Source organism: Leiobunum rupestre, chromosome 3, assembly GCF_980474605.1.
Source record: "Leiobunum rupestre chromosome 3, qqLeiRupe1.1.hap1, whole genome shotgun sequence".
Taxonomy (NCBI): Eukaryota; Metazoa; Arthropoda; class Arachnida; order Opiliones; family Sclerosomatidae; genus Leiobunum; species Leiobunum rupestre.
Window position 1 is genome coordinate 40,765,851 of NC_143386.1, and position 22,223 is coordinate 40,788,073.

The 22,223-nt window shown below is 37.8% G+C and overlaps 1 protein-coding gene across 1 annotated transcript; it reads left to right on the forward strand.

Moving 5' to 3' along the window:
• Positions 1-1,063: 1,063 nt before the first annotated feature.
• Positions 1,064-22,006, forward strand: LOC149951782 (uncharacterized). Its single transcript, XM_090169669.1, has 6 exons — positions 1,064-1,106; positions 1,226-1,349; positions 9,787-9,925; positions 20,226-20,333; positions 20,393-20,594; positions 21,013-22,006. Exons 1-6 carry the CDS (start codon positions 1,064-1,066, stop codon positions 21,717-21,719), a joined length of 1,323 nt encoding a protein of 440 aa, XP_090025795.1. The 3' UTR covers positions 21,720-22,006.
• Positions 22,007-22,223: the final 217 nt, after the last annotated feature.

Sequence of the window (22,223 nt, forward strand, 5' to 3'; positions counted from 1 at the left end):
AGGAGTCCTCACGATTTGTGATGAGTACGCACTACGCTGTAGCGCTAGCAAATGCAAAATTCTTCGTTGGGATGAGATAACGGTGGACCACGAAGAGGAATTTACCATTCAGGAATACCTCGCAGTTACGTTCTGTTCAGATAAGGAATAATTGGCAAGCCATGAGCACCTTATGTCCACGAACGAATATTCGATGATAAGAACCTTGTGGGAATCAGTGATGGTGCAAAGTTTGACCTATGCCAATGACGTTCTTTGATACAAGGACTCCTTCTGCGTTGAGTTTGCAAGTTCTCTCCCCACTGTTTTAAGTGGGGAGTGAACTCTTCGGTTCCCCTTCCATAAAAAACTTGTTGAGGTTAATGGTAATAGTTAGTGTAGGGAGCTGTTGATTCGCGTGGCATGAAGGGCTTGCCACCACTCTCCTACACATTGTAACCCGGCCACCTGAGTTCATGGCTTTAAAAGTAATTTGAGGACTTAGGCCTAAGGTGATGCCTTGGGTATTAGCCTAGCTAATTATTATTAATAGCTCTGCTTTTTACCGACGATATCGCCGCAGTTGCCGACTCCGCGGATGATCTCTAAACCATTTTAATTACGTGTGGCGAATAAGCTACGGAAAATGGCTCAGAATTTACTACCAGCAAAGGCGTCGTCCTAGCCATGAATCCTCCGCTAAAATACACGTACCCCGACTAACTCATTCCGGGTTCAAATATTCCATACAAAGACGAAACGGTATATTTGGGAATTCCAATAGGCGTCTCCGAAGATTATCTTTTGTCTCACGAACAGTCACTAATGGCTGACGTAAAGGCTTTCATTCGTATAACGTAGCGTCCACCACCAAAGTATCCGTGCTGGCCTTGACATACGCCAACGAAGTCCTGAGTTTCAAGGATCCATTGTCTCGGAAATTAGAACAAACTCAGCACGTGGTCGGGAAGGCAGACGCAGGAGCGAATTTTCTGGCGTCAATGGCGGCCGTTAAGGGCGAACTCGCTTGGTCTTCCTTTAAAGAGCCGGAAGTAAACTCAACTATTTAGGAAACTTAAGCTACATGGATCCCGACCAAATTGCCAAGCGCGTCTTCGACTACGTCCGTCAGTCCGGGTTAAATTCTTCGTGGTACAAACGGCTGCGCAACAACACTGGGAAGACGACGTAAGCGGTCATCCTACCAATGGCCTCATCAGCAACCTGTTGTTTCAATCGCGAACAGGCTTCATACAGACGACTAAACGCCTGTCAGACATATTCGGAGAAGATCCTTCGTGCCCAGCCTGCAAAGATGGGCAAGAAACCATCGACGATGATGATCTGCCCGCGGCTCGCGAACACCCAAGGTCAAGTGTCTGCTGAGGTTTATCTTCCAATTCGGACTAGCTCTGGACAGTGAGCGTACACTACAATACCTAGATAACACGAAGGACACTTTAATGGCGTGGTGGCTCGATCATTGTGAGCCGATGAATACCCAACCTTTGTTTTAATATTTAGGTATCATTTACTATATATGTGTATTCTTTTATGCCATCCATCCTGTTAGCGTAGCTCCTCCGTGATTTAAAAGGGACCCCAGGTGGAATAGGAAAATGAACCATACCTTCATTCTATCATTCATGTGCGTAAGTAACATTTCTACAGGCTTTGGTACATCAAAGGTAGGCCATGACAAAAATGTTTTATGATTATAAACATATGATTCAAACACCATTAAAAATAAATCAAACACCATTAAAAATAATTCAAACACCATTAAAAATAATTCAAACACCATTAAAAATAATTCAAACACCATTAAAAATAATTCAAACACCATTAAAAATAATTCAAACACCATTAAAAATAATTCAAACACCATTAAAAATATACTCTTTCTTATTTTTATGTAGTATCATAATTATTATTGTACATATTTAGTTCTAAATACTTAAATTATTAATTGATACTTCAACCACAACCGAAATCTTTAAAATAATTACGGAATAAAATGAATTTTTCATAATAAAAATGGGTAGAATACTAAATTTTTTTTTGAAAAATAGGTTTCAAATAGGGACCAATGTAAAGCAAAATATAAACCTCTATTTTAACTAAATCACCCTAAAAACTGTTTAAATTTGGATCCTAATAACTAACCTACTGTTTAAATTTGGATCTTAATAACTGACTAACATTGTAAGTGTTTAAAATTTGGATATTAATAACTGCCCCAGTGTTTAAATTTTGGATCCTAATAACTGAGCAAGTGTTTAAATTTAGATCCTAATAACTGACCCACTGTTTAAATTTGGATCATATAAACCAACCTAGACACCTAGTATTTAACTTTTGGATGCTAATAACTGACCTACTGTTTAAAATTGGATCCTAATAACTGACCTACATGTAGTGTCTAAATTTAGATCGTAAAAACGGACTTTATGTTTGATTATCAAAAAAAACCTCAGCTTTTGAGTAAATTGCTGTAAAATATAGATATAAAAAGACCGAATTGCAAATATGGTATATTTAGGAACAAAAATCTCCATTTTAGGCTGTTTTATACGTCGAAGGAAAATAGTAACTTTTGTGAGTCATTTTCGGTATTAAAATTTGCTATTTTAAGGCCGATGGTTAAGCCTTGGCTTCGTATAACGTAACAGAAAGGAAAACTGCGTCGGAGTTCGACGGAAATTGGCAAATTTCGGCATATTTATTCACAATTCGGGAGAATTTCGCGGAAAGAGAACGTAGGCGACGGGAAGTGGAACGGCCGAGATACGAAACGAAAACTTTTAGAACCGGAAATAAGCGGGGAAAGATATTAAATGGACTTCCGTTTCGTTTACGTAATATATATTCGATATGAAAATATAATAACCAGGCCACCAAATCCAATTTCTCCAGCTCCGAGTAGTATATCTTATTGGGTCGTGTACAAAGTTCAATATGAAATAAATATGAAAAATGTTAAGATTAATACGTCCCCCCTTCGCGCCATGTCCGCCGAGGACGGCCAAGTCTCAGAGGAAATAAAATAACCGATAAGGAAAATGTCTTTCGATTCTTCGACGTTGGGTCTCTATAGGTTATGCACCCGTATATATTCTTACGTACAGGGTGTCGACGAAGAATCTAACGAACGCTAATAATTCAAAATACGTTTTCCTACGAATTGGGAAATTTTCCAGTGAATGGGTTGATTGCTTAATTAAAATTCGAATGACTTGGAACTAGCTCTTGAAGGTCATTCGAAAATTAAATCGAAAACTGTTAGGGCTCGGCGATTATTTCTTTATATCCGAAAATTATCCGAATAAAAACTTATTTGTTGCATATTAAATGGTATAATAGTCGGGAATAATATCCATAAATAAACAGTTAATCGAATTTTTTTATGATTAATTAAATTTTGGTGGTTAATTTATCCGTTTCCCCTAGCTCTAAAAACTGTTGAGTTTGGTGATTTTTTAATTTTAAAAGTTATTTCCTTAACATTTAAGTTCAATTGGATTTAATTTGATTTAATTTGAGCAATAAGAAACAGATAAATTAAGAATTCAAATCTAAAACACCGTTTTGATAGTTAATATTGGGTAGTTATCTCGGCCACCGGAATTAATGGCTTCAAAAGTCGCTTGATGACTTAGGCCTATGGTGGTGCCTTGTGTATTAACCTAGCTGATTATTATTATTATTTTTATTATTATCTGGGTAACTATTGGGTTTTTCACTTTCAGTTTCAAATAGTAGTTTGTTCGCCATCAAATCAAAGTTATGATATGACTTGGAAAATAACTTTCTAAGAGGAGCAGAATCGGTGAACTTAACCGTTACAGTAGCCAGGGTTACAAGTCTGGAAGTGCTTAAGCAATAAATCTTTCCTCCAGGGCATCCTTATATTCGAGATATTTAATAATTTCCTTAGGTTTAAAAGTGGTGTTACCATGGAACAGGGAATTAAAGGTATATCAATATTTATTTAAAACATATTTATTTATAAATAAATATTTACATAAGATTTATTATAAATATTTACAAAGATTTATTATAAATATACACAAGATTTATTATAAATATTTACAAAGATTTATTATAAATATTTACAAAGATTTATTATAAATATTTACAAAGATTTATTATAATTAATTACAAAGATTTATTCATAAATATTTTCAAACATTTATTTATAAATATTTTCAAACATTTATTTATAAATATTTTCAAAGATTTATTTATAAATATTTTCAAACATTTATTTGTAAATATTTTCAAAGATTTATTTAAAATATTTACAAACATTTATTTATAAATATTTTCAAACCTTTATTTATAAATATTTTCAAACCTTTATTTATAAATATTTTCAAACATTTATTTACAAATATTTACAAACATTTATTTATAAATATTTACGAACATTTATTTATAAATATTTACGAACATTTATTTATAAATATTTACAAACATTTATTTAAAAATATTTTCAAACATTTATTTATAAATATTTACAAACATTTATTTATAAATATTTACAAACATTTATTTATAAATATTTACAAACATTTATTTATAAATATTTACAAACATTTATTTATAAATATTTACAAACATTTATTTATAAATATTTACAAACATTTATTTATAAATATTTACAAACATTTAATTATAAATATTTTGACACATTTATTTATAAAATTAAATAATTTTATTTTCCACTATATCCTTACTATAATTTAAAAAATTTGGAAAGTCCGCTTTTCTTTAATGACGCCACTGAATCAAGTCCACCGAAATTTCAAAATTCGATGTACATCCCGAATTATTATCCCAACCCTTTTTCTTCACGAGCACCCTGTACATAGGCAAAACGTAATTTATATTGAAAAAAAGTGTTTCCTTCCGGTAGTAGCCGGGGATCGCTAGATGGTGGGGTTATATACATTTATATTAAGACAGAAAAGCGAGAGCGCCTAAGAAAATCCGAGGTTTGCTTCCTTAATTCCCCACCAGAGGTCTCCAAAGGAGTCGCGTCTTCCATTATGGAAAAACATGGCGAATAAATTTGCTGCGAAACTAGCTCTGAAGTCCCACAGAGTCGCGCGGGGAGAGAGGGGTTACCGAAGTCGTATTGCATCAATATGGGCGAATGATTCCCCTTCAATCTTCCCGGGCCAGTGTAGTGGGTACGTGTAAAATGTAGGGGCACGGCTCTCCCTCTCGGACGTCTCGCGAGGAATAAGTTAGAGAGGAGATTCCGGAGAAGAAGAAGTTGTGGATATCCCGACGAACATCACACCCCCTCAGTCAATATCACCCCTTTTTCGTTTTGCGGCCGTCACCCTTCCCCATTCACCGCGGAGACATGGTCGCATTCAGTCTAATACTTTCTCCTCGCGTCGTTATTATCAGAATATAGTGGACTACATAGCGGTCTCGATATGTAATTGAAATAGCGATGTATCTTTAGCTACCAGTCAGGAAATACGTGATATAGGTTATTGAATAGTTTGGGAAAGTATGACAAACGGAATCCTAAAGGCTATGAAGAAAATAAAAGTTTGCTAAGAAGATAGAGACTATAGTTGGAAACGGAAACTTTACCATTACCATCCTTTTCCGTTGAAGTAGCATTCTTTACCATTACCATCCTTTCCCGTTGAAGTAGCATTCTTTACCATTACCATCCTTTCCCGTTGAAGTAGCATTCTTTACCATTACCATCCTTTCCCGTTGAAATGGCATTCATTACCATCCATTCCCGTTAAAGTGGCATTCATTACCACCCATTCCCGTTGAAATTGCATTCATTTCCATCCATTCCCGTTGAGGTGACATTCATTCCCATCCATTCCCGTTGAAGTGACCTTCATTTCCATCCATTCCCGTTGAAGTGACATTCATTACCATCCATTCCCGTTGAAATGGCATTCATTTCCATCCATTCCCGTTGAGGTGACCTTCATTTCCATCCATTCCCGTTGAAGTGACATTCATTACCATCCATTCCCGTTGAAGTGTTATTCATTTCCATCCATTCCCGTTGAATTGACATTCATTTCCATCCTTTTCTGTTCCAATATTTGTCTTCCATTTGACATAAGGTTTCACTTTCCCGCTCATTCCCTACCATTCCCGAAATACCCATTCCCGATTCAAAGTACTGCGATCAAACGGAAAATGTATTCTCTGCGCATTTCCGAAGTTCCCATTCCCGATTCATACTATAACGAACAGTAGGAAAATCCATTCCCGAAATTCCCATTCCAAATTCATACTATTACGAACCGTAGTAAAATCCATTCCCGATTCACACTAATACGAACAGTAGGAAAATCCATTCCTGAAATTCTCATTCCCGATTCATATATTACGAACAGAAGGAAAATCCATTCCGAAATTCCCATTCCCAATTCATATATTGCAACAAGACGGAAAATAAATTCCCAAACCTTTATAAAAAACCGTTCCGATGCAGCTCTCTACTTACAACCATCTGCCAATTATTCCCTGCGGATTCTCGACATTGAAGAATAACTTTAACAATAACCAAAATTTTATCATATAAGTTTTAGTTAAATTATTGTCAGCTTAAAATGAATCGTTTACATTCCAACGTTACACAGTCTAGTAATACCAGTACCGGAAGTTCTAAAACTACGTTAAAACAATAGGATATACTCCATATCAAATCCCATACAGGAAGTTCTACAAATAACTTTAGAACTGTATAATAATCTTGAATGTCGACTTCGTAACGGCTTAAGTAAGTTTCTCAGTTAGGAGTACATAGTTCAAGTAGGCGAAATAATTTATTCGGAAATTTGTGGGAACTCATTATTCTCGTCATCATATCCCACGGCGACAGGCAACGGCGTAGTTACATATCCAGGCCTCCGAAGAAGGCTAATTAGGCATATAGAGCTACTGGCTGGCGAGACAACTAGTTTGGCGTGGCTTCGCTAATCAGTAAGAACAGAAGGAGGTAAAAGGTCACGAATTTTCGGCGGGGGGCTCCTTTCAAATGTGAACTAGCCCGTGAAATAGCGTAATCGATCCGACGCAGCGAGACTCGGAGGGGCAGTGTCTTTATCAGTTTCTTGTTGCTCTTGCCGCCGCGGATACCAACACGGAATCCCCTCCGTTCCAATCGCGGATGCTGCGAGCGGAGAGAGGATGAGGATGGGGACAAGGCCACGCCGAAAGATTGAAACGAGAATGGACAAGTTGTTGCTTATTTGAGCGCGAAGATAGAGAGATGGGCCAGTAGAGAACGGAACACCGCCACCAAATCAAACCAATATAAGAAACAAGTTCGCCCAAACAGGAAATAAGTCTGCTTCTGCACCAGGGCTGGACATAAGGCACTACTAAATAAATGCTCTGACTATTAAAATTAATCAAATTCTGGGGGCTCACTAGTTAATTTGACTAGATAAAATTTAACGTAAATAATCATAAATAACGCCAAATATGGCGTATGATAAATACATCATTAATCCCATTTTATTTAAAAAAATCACAACATGCTTGTAGAAAATCAAGAGTCCCGAGAGTCCACAGCACCTGAGACAAGTTCTGAATCATAATTTCTATCTCAAATTAACGCGTCATTTGATGATATTATCAATGAAAATATTTTAAACTAGTCAAAGACTCTAGTCGTAAGCAAATTGTGATCGGCCAAAGTCATGCAACTCAGGTGATAATAAAATCCTATTTTAATTCTGACGGGTAAAACAAAATGTTGACTGCCCTTCTTGTTTTTATACCCCGTTTTCACCCCCACTAATCAGTGACTACTAAAATAAATTAAAATAGGAGGCTCACTAGTCAGGTTAATTACTAAAAAAATATACTGATGTCCAACCCTGTTCTCCACTCCCCCAAAAAGGAGGAGAATATTGAGGAATTGCACCCGGATTTCAACTGTCCCACGACAAAACCTACTAGTAAACGACACTTACCAAAATGGTGGATCAAATTAAATTTAATAGAAACCGAATTGGATGTATCTTGATTACAGTTGCATCCAATTCTGGACAATGAAACAAGTAATTTTCTTATGGCAATGTAAGTTATACTTGCTGGACTCATCGACGAATTTTTTTCTGGGAAGTTAAAATTTTTGCAGGACGTGTAAAATTCTGATTTATATTGGAATTTACAATTATCTCTAAATTTTCAAAATTGCCTTTTACTATGTTTTTCCTTTAGGACAGCCAAATTTTTATAGCTATTCGCAATTTCACACATACGTAAGAATCTGAAATAGCTGAATAAATTAAAAAATATATTATTAATAGACCTTTCTATAAAATACTACTAAAGTGATTATTTACATTTGTGTATATAGAGGCAGAAGGATTGGCCCGATTTTTCATGAACCAGGGAGGCTCATAAAAGGATTATCTGGCAAACCTGTCAACCTAATTGTCTGGATAAATAGTGACTTTTTATAAAAATCCAACTCATTTAAAGGTTATAGTTTTATACAAACCATTTTAAATAGTTAACTAACTATATCTCATTGATTTTGTTATGGAATTACTATATTTTGAAATATACTATCTTCACTTAGGCTACCTTAGCTATATTTTGAAAATCGACTTTATGGGTGACGCTTCAGAAAGTACCAATCAAATTGGAATGAGCATAAGCAGAATGTTTTAAACCAAAGAGTAAATAAGTTTGCCAGTCCCTCAGAAGTAGCGCTATGTGGTCTTAGTGAAAGTGGTTGGCCTGTTTAGCTAGGAATTTATAGAAAGGTCTATTCCTAAAATGACAAAAATAATCCTTCTTAACTTCAAATTGGTAATTTTTTTTTAATTGAGATTTTTTGATCTGAAAGCAAGTGTTCACCCATAAATGAAAAAATATTTTAATGGCCAAATATTTACGAAAATATTGCAAAATTAAAGTCTTTACACTTAAATCAATTTTTCGACGAATTTTCTTTTTTTTCCCATAAAAGCATGAAAATGCAAATTTTCAAAAAATTCCGATGGAATCGTATGTCGGAATCGTAATACGAGCAGGGAAAAGTCCTAAGACGATTAAAAATATTTTAATAACTATAATATAAGAATAAACAAGGAAGTCACTGCTTCCCATTCCAAAGGATCAAAAACCAGATGCTACGGATAGAAATCTACCAAAAATGGCGGCCACTGCCAAACCTACGTAGTGTTAGTTCCCTAATCCTATAGCGTTTAAATAAAAATATTGAATATTACAACAAATCGACAAATAATTATGGTAGGTTGTTCCTTTTCTAACAACGTTCGTTTTAGCAATGGTAAATAGTGGTTGAAATTGAAATACTACAAAGCCTGGTATATGAAATCGGAGACACTTAAAGTAAGGCAGAGTACACGAAAACAAATGTTTGTGTTTAAACAATACTCACATCAGGCTAGTTTTAGTATTGGTTAAGCACTTATTTATTTTCTTAATGTACGTGTGTTTCGCAAATATTTCTAAAATGGGTCAAGAAGCTATCTTAACTGAACAGGTTTTCTGTAGCAGTCAAAGTAAGTGCAAGCACGCTTAACTTATTTTAAAGAATTTTCACGAACGTCTAGATACTCCCGACGTGGTCGTTCAAACATCCAGAGCGTCCTGCTTAATCTCTCTATCATGTCCCGTTCGTTTCCTGATTCCCGGGAAATAAAACACGCCTTTCTGACGTTCCCTGTGTAATCTTAACCCTCTTTCTACTGGGAATCATGAAAACGATATCCGGCAGAGATTCTTGCATACTCATGTTTAATGAATTGAATATTTATTTTTGCACAGGAATAACTACAATAAAAGAATCGGGCAGGTGGTGTGTGATTTTTCAGTGTCTCCTCTGATTAAAGATTTAAATCTTCTATTGTCTAATGGCTTGATTCAATGTCCAAATTTGGATGCTACTGGAATCAAAACAAATCCCGTGTGAATCGGATCAAATATGACACATTTTCGAGGGAGCATTCAGGTATTTTTAGGGGGGCAATCTTAATACATAGTTGGGGGGGGGGGCAAACTTCATACCCTAATTAGTACACTCATTTCACATCTAAAAGGGGTTCATTTTCCCCGTTTGTATCCTCCATTGCAATTTTCGATCATAGTAGAATTTGAATGGAATCCATTACTTTTAATCGAGTAATTTAGTACAAGGTACAAATCGACTACCACGATTTCATACGTTATCCCAACACTAATTTCGGGCAAAAAGGTGTACTAGAGAAACACAGTTACGAAAGGTAGAGGCCTGTAGCCTCGTTAGGCCAAGAGCGACGAGAGAGGAGCCAAAAGAAGCGAAATAATAGAGGCAACGAGGAAACCGAAACCCGACCTCGAACACGAACACGAGAGGGGCACCAACCGGGGCGAGCGCCCACCCCTGATACTTCCTAACCACGAAATGCAACTAGCAAAACCGCCTGGCGGAAAAACAGCGTCCGTTCTCATAATACTCACCGCGAGATCTTTGGCAAGCTCGAGGCCCGCGTGACGAGCGCAGGCCGCAGCGGACGACAAAGGCAGACGACGACTTTTCCCGTTGCTTTTCGCTCGAATAACTCCCGCCAGAAATCTAGCCACCGCCTCCGTCCCGTCCAGCTCAGGAACAAGAACTTCTGTACAATGAAACAAATAGCTTTCCTTTTCCGCTTGCCTTTCGGACAAATAGACACACCAGCTCTCTCTCTATATATATATGTACAGGGTGTTTCAAAATGTGATACAAAAATTTTAAGGAATTGTAGGGGGTGAGTTGAGAAGTATGCCTGTGTTTTCCCCATTTTCCTACGATGAGTTAAAAGAGCGCCAGAGAGCTTCAAAGTGCGGCCTACTATCCCCTGGAAGTAGGCTGTAACAAGTACAAAACCAAGCAGCAGGGAAATGCGTACATTAAAGTTTGGTTCGTGTGATAGGTAAAAAGGACTTTGTAAACAAATCGAGGTAACCAGTGTAAAAAAGTAAACTTAAACAGTGTTTAAAGTTCATGCTGCTTGGATTCGCGCATGTTGCAGCCTACTTTCAGGGGCTAGTAGGCCACACTTTGAAGCTCTCTGGCGCTCTTTTAACTCATCGTTGGAAAATGGGGAAAACACAGGAATACTTCTCACCTCACCCCCTACAACTCCTTCAAATTTTTGCATCACCTTTTGAATCACCCTGTATATATACAGCTTTTCTCTTTTCCTCGCGATGTGGTCCCCCTCTTATTTTGGCCTCAAGCTAGACCACCTCCACGTTCCTAACTACTCCCTATCGTCCAGGGGGAATAAGCTTGGATCGTACGCCCTCCAGTTGCGGAATCACAGAAGTCCTTCAAAGGATCGCGCAGTAGAAAGTATTGCGCGAATCTCGGAATTCTTTTGGTTTTTAATTTTGTACGGTTTTTGGTTGCAACACGCTACCCGAGATGTTTGATTCGAGACATTCAATTACAACGATTCGGAGGGGCGTACTGAAGGAGTGGAATTCGGCGGAGGGGGACTCGGAAAGACCCTTATTTGTCCAGTATGTAGTAGCTGATTGTGTCGTGATCCTTTCAAAGTTCTCCAAGTTTTGTCTGACGTGTTTTACTCTCTTTTCTTCGATTCCCGAAGATGACCGTTGACTCTGGCGCCGCCATTTTGTTGGTTTTACTCAGCTTCGGTTTTACGAGTTCGTGTTTCCTCGCTAGCTTTAATACTATTTAATACTTCTACCATAAGTAACGTAATAACAATAAGTATGACACTTCCTATTACTTTAATGCTAGTTTTCTAACCGAACCTTTTTTCGGCACTGATACTCTCTTCAGGCTGTGACTTGGAATCGCGACTTACCGTTTTGGATGACTACTTTTTGATAAACACTTAAGCCTAATATCGGAGAGCACGTTCTGGAGCTGCGAACGGCTTTGGCTTTGTTTGGAAACCCACGTGCGAATCACGCGTGATAAAAAAATATTTTTTAATGTTTATCATTTTAGCCTAATATTCCGCCTATCTAACGGAAACCAGATATTTTGGCTTAGCGGATGTCTCGCATATTTTAGACACTAGAGGGCTCTGTGCTGAGATAACATCGTGATTACGCAATTACTATGAAAATCAGTTTGGTTGTAAATCTCGTTAATTGTCATACTTATTGGTATTATGTTACTTATGCTTCTACTAGTTTAACACTCATAATGAGTTGATGAAAAAAAGGCCAACGATTCATTGCGCACTATAAGGAAATTTAATGTTGGGCTATTTATTAATGTCCGGAGTATGACTAAAATCCCTATTTAAGGTAGATTTACTGTAGGGAACTATTTCCTAGGAGAGGTATTAGTATCACCGTGTCTGTCTGTCTGTCTCTGTTTAGGCTGCGGAAACACGTTCGCAGTACCGAAGCAAAGTTGAATAAAAGCCGCGTGCTCAGTTTTTCGAATTTTGGAAAAGGGTTTATTGTATTTAAAACTTCCGAATTCAAATTCGTGTTGCGATATGTGGGGGTGTTTTCACTTTTGGGACGAACCGAGCGCTTAGGGTTAAATTAAACGTCTTATCATTAAAATAGCAGGGCTTCCAACACGATATACGTCTTATTGGGTAAGCGTCGGGTGGGTTTCGAACCCGGGCTTACCTGCTTGATAGGCAAGTGCTCTACCACAGAACCACCGGCACATATTAAATTGTTTTGAAAATTAGATAATAACGATATTTAGAGAAAAACTTTGAAGAAGTTACTAACGTCAATTTATTCTATAATAAAATTACGTTAATAATTTTATAAAAGTCAATTTATTCTATAATAAAATTACGTTAATAATTTTATAAAAGTCAATTTATTCTATAATAAAATTACGTTAATAACTATATAAAAGTTAATTTATTCTATAATAAAATTACGTTAATAACTTTATAAAAGTTAATTTATTCTATAATAAAATTACGTTAATAACTTTATAAAAGTCAATTTATTCTATAATAAAATTACGTTAATAACTTTATAAAAGTTAATTTATTCTATAATAAAATTACGTTAATAACTTTATAAAAGTCAATTTATTCTATAATAAAATTACGCTAATAACTTTATAAAAGTCAATTTATTCTATAATAAAATTACGTTAATAACTTTATAAAAGTTAATTTATTCTATAATAAAATTACGCTAATAACTTTATAAAAGTCAATTTATTCTATAATAAAATTACGTTAATAACTTTATAAAAGTTAATTTATTCTATAATAAAATTACGTTAATAACTTTATAAATGTCAATTTATTCTATAATAAAATTACGCTAATAACTTTATAAAAGTCAATTTATTCTATAATAAAATTACGTTAATAACTTTATAAAAGTTAATTTATTCTACAATTAAATTACGTAAACAACTTTATAAAAAAACAATATAGTTTATTTACGTGGACTTAGATAAAACTTATGCGCTACGTCGGTAGTCCTACCTTATCAATACAATATCTCTTGTAAATACATCTGCGTCCGTTAAGTTAACTTTCAAAGAGATTCTTAACTTCTTAAGATAATTACTCCTTATTCTAAAGAAAATACCTCTACTAATACAAAGTATATAAATTTAATTTAATAAAGGTAAGCAAGAATAATATTTCTAATTTGTTATGATCTATCAAAAAGATGTGTATGTAAATTATAAAATTTATATAAATTTGTAACTAACCCTTGGTCAAAAATTACCATGTGGCATGTGCTAGAATTCCAAAAGGTGCAAAGGTAAATTGTAGAATAAAGTAGGGCACGCGATTAAGTAAACTTCATATATGGACGTGTCTAAACAACCAAAAATTTTAAATTGTTTTTCGACAGTAATAAAATAACGAAAATATCTTTCTAATCGACTTAAAATTATGCTAACTATTTATTATAATAATGATGGTTTATTTGTTATTTACAAATTATTTAAACAACAAAACATTTGGCTAAGGGTAATTTCCAAAACTTTGACAGTGTCAAATTTGAGTAAAATTTACTTAAATATGGTGATAACACCATTATATCGAGAGTATGGTAGGATAGTTAATGTAGGTAGCTGTTGGCTCAATCTCGTGGCATGCAGGGCTTGTCACCACCCTCCTTCGCATTGTAACCCGGCCACCTGAATTAATGGCTTCAAAAGTCGCTTGATGACTTAGGCCTGAGGTGGTGCCTTGGGTAGTAGCCTAGCTGATTATTATTATTATTATTATTATTATTATTATTATTTTATAAAATTATTTTTAATATGGTTATGGGCCCTTTAAAACCAAGATAATATCTTAAACCCGGGTTATTTAAATCGACACGCTTGTCTCAAAACATCCAAAGGAGCGACCGTAATTGGGCAGTATCGAAGAGAGAACAATTTTTATTTGAGCGAGATTTTTGGCTAGTTTCGCAATTTTGGGTGTGTGGGGTCCTTAAAATTAATCTGGCAACTCCGTCCCCCCCTCTCCCCCGCTGGGTTTGAGAACTAAAACACGTAACGAAATTCGTAACGCGACTCGTGTAGTTAAGTGGTATGTTTGAGAGCTAAATATCGAAGCCGTGTATGGCTAGGAGTAATAAATAAGTTTGGCAACCTAAAGACACGTCATTCGTGTAGTTCGGTTGAAGCGTAATCGAAGCCTTGTATGGCCAGAAGTAATAAATAAGTTTGACGAAGTAATAAATAAGTGCATGGGGGAAGGGGGATTATATTTCAATTTTTATTACCTACTAGCTGAGAAGCCCGCCTTACAGGCGGGCCCTCAGCTAGTGGTGTGTTTCGAGGCACCCTTTTCCCCATATTCGAACCACCGCAGTAAGGCCCCCGACCCTTTTTTCCACGCGATAATTGCCGTGGTTTCCTTTAAACCATAGTCGACTTCCCCCCCAATAAGGCCTCCCCCCTTTGCCCTAGGGGATATTTTCCATGGTACTCTTTTCCCCATAGTAGAACCACCCCAGTAAGGCCCTTCCTCTCCTTTTTCCCCATGTGATAATTACCGTGGTAACCCCTCCCCCCTTTTCCCATGCGATAATTACCATGGAACCCCCTCCCCCCTTTTCAAATGTGATAATTACCGTGGTACGCCCTCCCCCCTTTTCAAATGTGATAATTACCATGGTACCCCTCCCCCCTTTTCCCATGTGATAACTACCGTGGTACCCCTCCCCCTTTTCGCATGCGATAATTACCTTGGTACTCCCTACCCCTTTTCCCGTGTGATAACTACCGTGGTGTCCCCTCCACCCTTTTCCCATGTGATAATAACCGCGGGACCCCCTCCCCCTACGTGCCATGCGATAATTACCGTGGTACTCCCCTCCCCTTTTCCCATGCGAGAGTTTCCGTGGTCCTCTTTTCCCCGCAAAAATAACTTCAAAACTTGCAGGCGTCGAAAAACCCATCTGTACTCCTTTAAACCCCCTGCACCGAATGGCTGATTTACTCTCATGACGAACAAATTAAAATACGCTCGTCCTTGAGTCCCGATTTACAGTGCGAAATTCGAGCCAGTGCGAAATTCGATCCGAAATTCCAAAAACAAACTTAATGACCAAATGTATACTTGACTGAGTATTAAGGCGAAGCGCAACGACCGCGGGTTTTACACAGAGAAATTACCTTCGGCGATGTCACGTTAGACCCGATTTCTGAAATATGCTCAATGACCTAGTATTAAGGCGAAGCGCTAGGCATACCTGCGGTGTGTACCTCCGCGTGTACCTGCGGCGATGCCACGTTAGAGTCGCGAATGAGAGTCAGAAAAAAAAGCGACGAAAGGGGCTTAGAGTTTTATAATGTAGACTAGCCGAGAAGCCCGCCTTACAGGCGGGCTCTCAGCTAGTTGTGTGTTTCGAGACACTCCACCCCAGTACGCTGCTCCAACCCCTTTACCCATGGGATAATTTCCGTGCCACCCTTTTTCTCATAGTCGAACCACCGCAGTAAGGCACCCTCGGGCACCCTCCCTTTTCTTCCATGTGATAATTACCGTGGTACCCACCTCCCCCTTTCCAATGCGAAAATTTCCGTGGTACCTTTTTCCAGCAAAAATAACTTAACTCAATCTCGCAGTCGTACCAAACCCCCTGTACCCCTTTAAATCCCCTGTATCCAATGGCTGATGCATAATAAAGGCCACGGAACTAACCTACGCCGAGAGGGCCACGGGACTTTCAAATCGGAACGACCACGAAACCTCCCCGTTTCCGAAACTACCCCATACCACAACCCCCCCTTTCCGAAATTCGCCGCGGAAACAGAGAGAAAATTTCGGGTGTATTGCGTGTTGGGACAAACACGGCCCAACTCTCAGGGGCGACAGATTTTGAGAAAATAGATAGTCGAACCACTTCAGTAACGAAGCCAAAGGCAGTCTCGGTGTACCTCTGTTCCGCGGGTCGCCTTTTCCTCGCCGCCCCGCCTTTGGCTTCGTGACAGACTAAGCAAACATTCCTGAAAGCTCGGACGACGACGACGACCAACGTACCAAGCGCTCCTTATAATATAGATAATCCCAAATAGGGCTCGGTATATCCGACCGTTATCCGTTTTATACTCGGTTATTTGTGGCTAACCGAAAAATAGTTAGTGATCGTACGGGGTGACATTTGAGTCGGGGTCGGGGAGAGAAAAAACCCCGAAAAACCGGGCCGGGTCGTGTCGGGGTTTTTGGAATTTTTATAATTATGCGTTTTCTAATTACAAAAGTGACGAGAGTAGTCGTTTCAATAAGTGTGACACTTTCTATTCTTCACATGTAAATATTTTACTGAGAGCTATTCACAAGACAGACTGCATTACGGGCTTCGTCGCTGTTTTGCGTCCGCTTGCTCCCGCGTCACACGTAACCTTTAACAGCGCCTCGCTAGGGGGATATTTTCTTCTTGTGATGACGTCTCTCCGTTACTAGCTCTGAGTAAAATATTCCCCAAAGTGACAAAATTATAGAACAATATTATTGACTTCTGCTAAAACCATAAACGAAATCAAAACCACGGCGAACGAGAGGCGAGCCCGGCGAGTGTGACGCGACCTCTGTACCCTCGAACGAGATATGTCGCTGAGATAATTTTGGTTGTAGGCTGTAGCTTAGCACTCGCCCGGCCGTTAATTATTATTTTTTCTTTGGAAAACCCGACCCAAAAATTTAACAACCCGACCCGAGTTCTGAATATGGAGAAATATCGTTGAATGCTGTGTCTAGTAGTTAATACGCCTAAGTGCAAACTCTTCGGAGGAGAGGTAAATTTGGGCAAGCTTGCCAACTTTTTTATCTTTATGTTTACCGTTATGTTCATTGGACAGATAATTGGCTATATAAATAATTTCGTTACAATTTGATTTGGAAATAATAATAATAAAATATACAATTGATGCATTTTTTATCTCAATTATAATCTATTTGAATCAATTATTACCTAAAAAAATTGTATTGAAATGTCATAAGAAATTAGTGAGTTTTAATAATGTTAAGCTAAAAAGCAGACCATGATGGCAGGATGGTACTTTGACGTAACCTCTATGACCTATGACGTCAACTTAGGTTCCCTTTTTTTGTGAAAGGTAACATCCTAATAGTAATATTTAAAGTTGATAGATGGCTGTGCGGTTATTGAAACTCCGTTTTTTATATTTCAATAACATCACCAGTAATTTTGGACTCCATTGAGCAGTTAAAAAATTTGCAATTTCCGGGTGAACTTGTTTTTCACTTAGACTGCTACTAATTATGCTTTAAAATATATAAACAACAAATATCAACTGTCAGTGGGGGACAGCGGGGGGGGGGGGGTAATGTAGATATTACCCATGGACGCACTTATAAATGCTTAAAGAAAATAAAAAGAAAAAAACATAATCTGTCAAACATTACATCGCGTGTAACCACAATACACTCGAAGTTATGGCACATATAGTACACTTCTAGTCGAGAAGTCTGCACTTCCGTGATTATTGCTCCGCGAGCTTGTTTTTCCGATAGTTAAACAGTAATAGTTTTACAATATTTGACTGCTAGCGTGGTGAGCCGTTACACTTCGTCCGAACGAATAGATTAATTAGAGTTAAAACGTTTGCTTCGCCCGCGTTTATTTTACAAGCTCGCCAACGGTTAATTATCTGATTAAAAATATATAAAAGATAGCTAAGCCGATTATGTCTGATAAGATCTGTTTATATAATAATAATAATTGAAATTAATATTTTACATAAAACATCAGACTAAAGACGATCGAATTATTTGACTATGGTTTGTCAGGAAGGAGGTTTCGTTTTCCCCTTTGGTTTGTCAGGAAGGAGGTTTCGTTTTCCCCTTTGGTTTGTCAGGAAGGAGGTTTAGTTTTCCCCTATGGTTTAAAAGGAAGGAGGTTTCGTTTTCCCCGATAATCAAATAGTAAAAGTTCTCCAATTTGTTTGATTCCAACACAACAATAGTGACAAATAAAAATTGAATTTTCTTTACCGATTTAACTTTCATGCTTAAAATTGGTAAATATATCTAAACTAAAACGTGGTATTAAATAATTAATCACACCACAATGAAGTGCATTTACTGGTGGATAACCGTCAGTGGCGTAGCCAGAAATTCCTCAAGGGGGGGGTCGGAGTATGTGAATGTTAAGAGGGGGGTCGAGAAGGGGGTGGAATTTTAGTACAGTAAAAGGTAGACCCAAGGGGGGGGGGGTTGGACACGGAACCCCCCCCCTTGTCTACGCCACTGAAAACCGTTATCCGATCGCCGAGCCCTAATCCAAACTCATAATCATAATCATAACGAAGTAATAATTTGTCGACTGCTGGGTCATGAAGACAGCTTGGCGCGATAAAAGAGGGCGATCTGCTTGGAACGACAAAAGTTTCTTGCAAAGAGAAGTCGCATCGCTCTCTGTGGCCCCTTTTTGGCGGGACGAAATTTCACTTTCGTTTAGCGTCGCAAATTGTTGTATTATTATCGTACAGTTCGATTCAACTTTCGATTTTCTCCGAACTTTTCGCGTAGCCTACTGTAGCCTACTATTTATATTTTCACCTTTTGGAATTCTGGCTGATTGACCATGGTGATTCGCGCAGGCAGATTTACATGGGTTTGAGTTATCTGCTGGGTCAGCTTTTACTCCGAACAGAAGATTAGATTCTTGCCAACAAAATGATAAAACCTAAATATATCTAGAGACTATCTTGTACATACTCTAACTAAATAAAACATAAAAACTACTGTTGTAGAATAAAAAGTTTTTTTTTCTTCAAAACTATGCCATAGTGTTTAATAATTAATCTTTTTGTTGTACAACAGTGGTTTTATGTTTTATTTAGTTATGATAAAACCTTCCCAACGAGTGTTGCTGTAAATTGACGTGAAAATATTTTTTCGGAAATTTACGCTCTGGAACAAAAATCCATCTATGCGTGTTAAAAATGTTGGCTCACGTGAGTCATACATTAATTTTTTCAATAAGTTCGAGCTGGATGCTTTAGAAGTTTGCACGACCACGTCGGTACTCGGAGTATCTAGACGTTCATGAAATTAAATTATTTAAAATCAATTAAGTGTGCTTTCACTTTCACTATTAAAAAACTATACTCACGTCGTCAGTTAAAATATAATTTTATTACATTTTAGAAATATTTGATAAACCCAAGTACACGACGAAAATAAATAAGTGTTTAACAAATACTAAAACTCGCCTTATGTGAGTATATTGTCTAAACACAAATATTTGTTTTCGTGTACTCTGCTTTACTTTAAATGTCTCCGATTTCATATACAAGGCTTAGTGGCATTTCAATTTAAACCAGTATTTACGATTGCTAAAACGAACGTTGTTAGAAAAGAAGCATTCTACCATAATTATTTCTAGATTTGTTGAGCAGGAAAATGGTTATATTCAGTATTTTTATTTAAACGGTAAAGATGTTATTGCACGTGTCACATTAGCTCGGCGGAAATATGGCGTCGTCTTCAAGTTGTAAAAGGTTGCACAATATTTTAGTATTCTTTTTTTTATTCGCTGTATTTTAGGTATTTCTGGAAACGCTTTTGTCGATAACGAACAATACAAGACTTTCTGATCGTATTTGCGAAACAAATTTATAGTATCAAAAGAAACTTGGAACCAAACTTGTAAAGCGTGATTCTGGCAAAATGAGTGGCCGATGAAAAAAGTTCAAGTGCACAAAGTGCATTTACGCCACGAGCCACAAGAGCAGAATCATTTGCCACAGAAGAACTCACTCAGTCGAAAAACCATTTCAGTGTGACCAGTGTAAATACGCGTCTGCAAATAGTTCTGGTTTGATTTGCCACAGAAGAACTCACTCGGGCGAAAAACCATTTAAGTGTGGCCAGTGTAGCTACGCGTCGGCAAGTAAAAGTGGTTTGATTTTCCACAGAAGAACTCACTCGGGTGAGAACCCTTTCAGTGCGACCAGTGTGTCTACGCCACTGTCCAGAAGAGTCATTTGATTCGCCACAGAAGAACTCACTCGAGCGAAAAACCATTTCAGTGCGACCAGTGTAACTACGCGTCTGCATATAGTTCTAGTTTGATTTTCCACAGAAAAACTCACTCGGGCGAAAAACCATTTAAGTGTGGCCAGTGTAGCTACGCGTCGGCAAGTAAAAGTGGTTTGATTTTCCACAGAAGAACTCACTCGGGTGAGAACCCTTTCAGTGCGACCAGTGTGTCTACGCCACTGTCCAGAAGAGTCATTTGATTCGCCACAGAAGAACTCACTCGAGCGAAAAACCATTTCAGTGCGACCAGTGTAACTACGCGTCTGCATATAGTTCTAGTTTGATTTTCCACAGAAAAACTGACTCGGGTGAGAAACCCTTTCAGTGCGACCAGTGTGTCTACGCCGCTGCCCGGAAGGAACATTTGATTATCCACAGAAGAATTCACTCGGGCGAAAAACCATTCAAGTGTGACCAGTGTAGCTACGCGTCTGCAAATAGTTCTGGTTTGATTAACCACAGAAAAACTGACTCGGGTGAGAAACCCTTTCAGTGCGACCAGTGTGTCTACGCCGCTGCCCGGAAGGAACTTTGATTATCCACAGAAGAATTCACTCGGGCGAAAAACCATTCGAGTGTGACCAGTGTAGCTACGCATCTGCGAGTTCGTGTGAGTTGATAAGACACAAAAAAAGATACTCGGGCGAGAAGCCCTTTGGAGGTACAAAGAACCAAAATTGGTCTAAATATAAAAAGCACGTTCTTAGCCACAAATGCCCCAGTTGCGACCGGAACTTCGCTAGCAGTAAAACCCTCGAACGTCACCTTCGATTTCATGGTGGACCTGGAAACCAAATCGGCGCTTCGAACAGTTACCACCAAGAACAAGTGTGCCAATCATCACCATGTCTACTTGACTCCTCTGGTCGCCAAACGGGACGTAGGTATTGTTTGGTGCACCTGCGTCGTTTGACGAAGGAACAGATTGAATCTCTCACTGACAAGCCCCACCGCGTCCACGCCGTGAAAGCGGAAATTGGCGAACCTGACAAAGACACATCAACCATCGACTCCGAATGCCTCAACATCGATGTCAGCAGCGTCAAACTTGAGCCTTTCTTTGACTTCATCGATCAATTTCCGATTTCGTCAGTCGTCAGGAGAGAAGAGTTGGAATTTCGCCCAGTTGGCGAAAATTCAGAGAGTGTCGCCACGAATCGTGACACCCGATCAAGGCCGAATTTCCTTGCGGAGAAAACCTATTTGGACGAAACTAACGAAAGCCATTGTTAATTTTAATTTCGTATAGTTATTTCTAACTAATTTACTTTTCTAATTACATTGCATCTAGGAGCAACAAACACAAGGAGAACGCAACCCGTCAAAAGTCGTGTATTCTCTTGTGTACATTTTTCATTGGTTAGAAGGGGATAAATTGGAAATTGTCCCCCCCCATTGCCCGTAAAACGTTCAGCGTAAAGGGTCGTCCAATGAAATTTGTACACAACAGTGCGTTACCGTGTTTAAACGCTAGCTGCATTCTCCTTGTGTTTGTTGCTCCAAGATTTCATAAACCTAGAATAAACCTTCAAAACGTATTTTGCATTTATTAAATCTTACAGATATTGTTCTTAAATTGAAGGAGATTGTTTGGGTTTCAACTGCACTGTCTAAAATATCTATTGTCTAGTAATAGTACACTTTAGCTGTTGTTGGAGCCATGTTCTACAGTATATTCAATAAAGGGATAAAATTCATTTAAAGACCATAAAAGCCAACGAATAACTTTTTAACAAC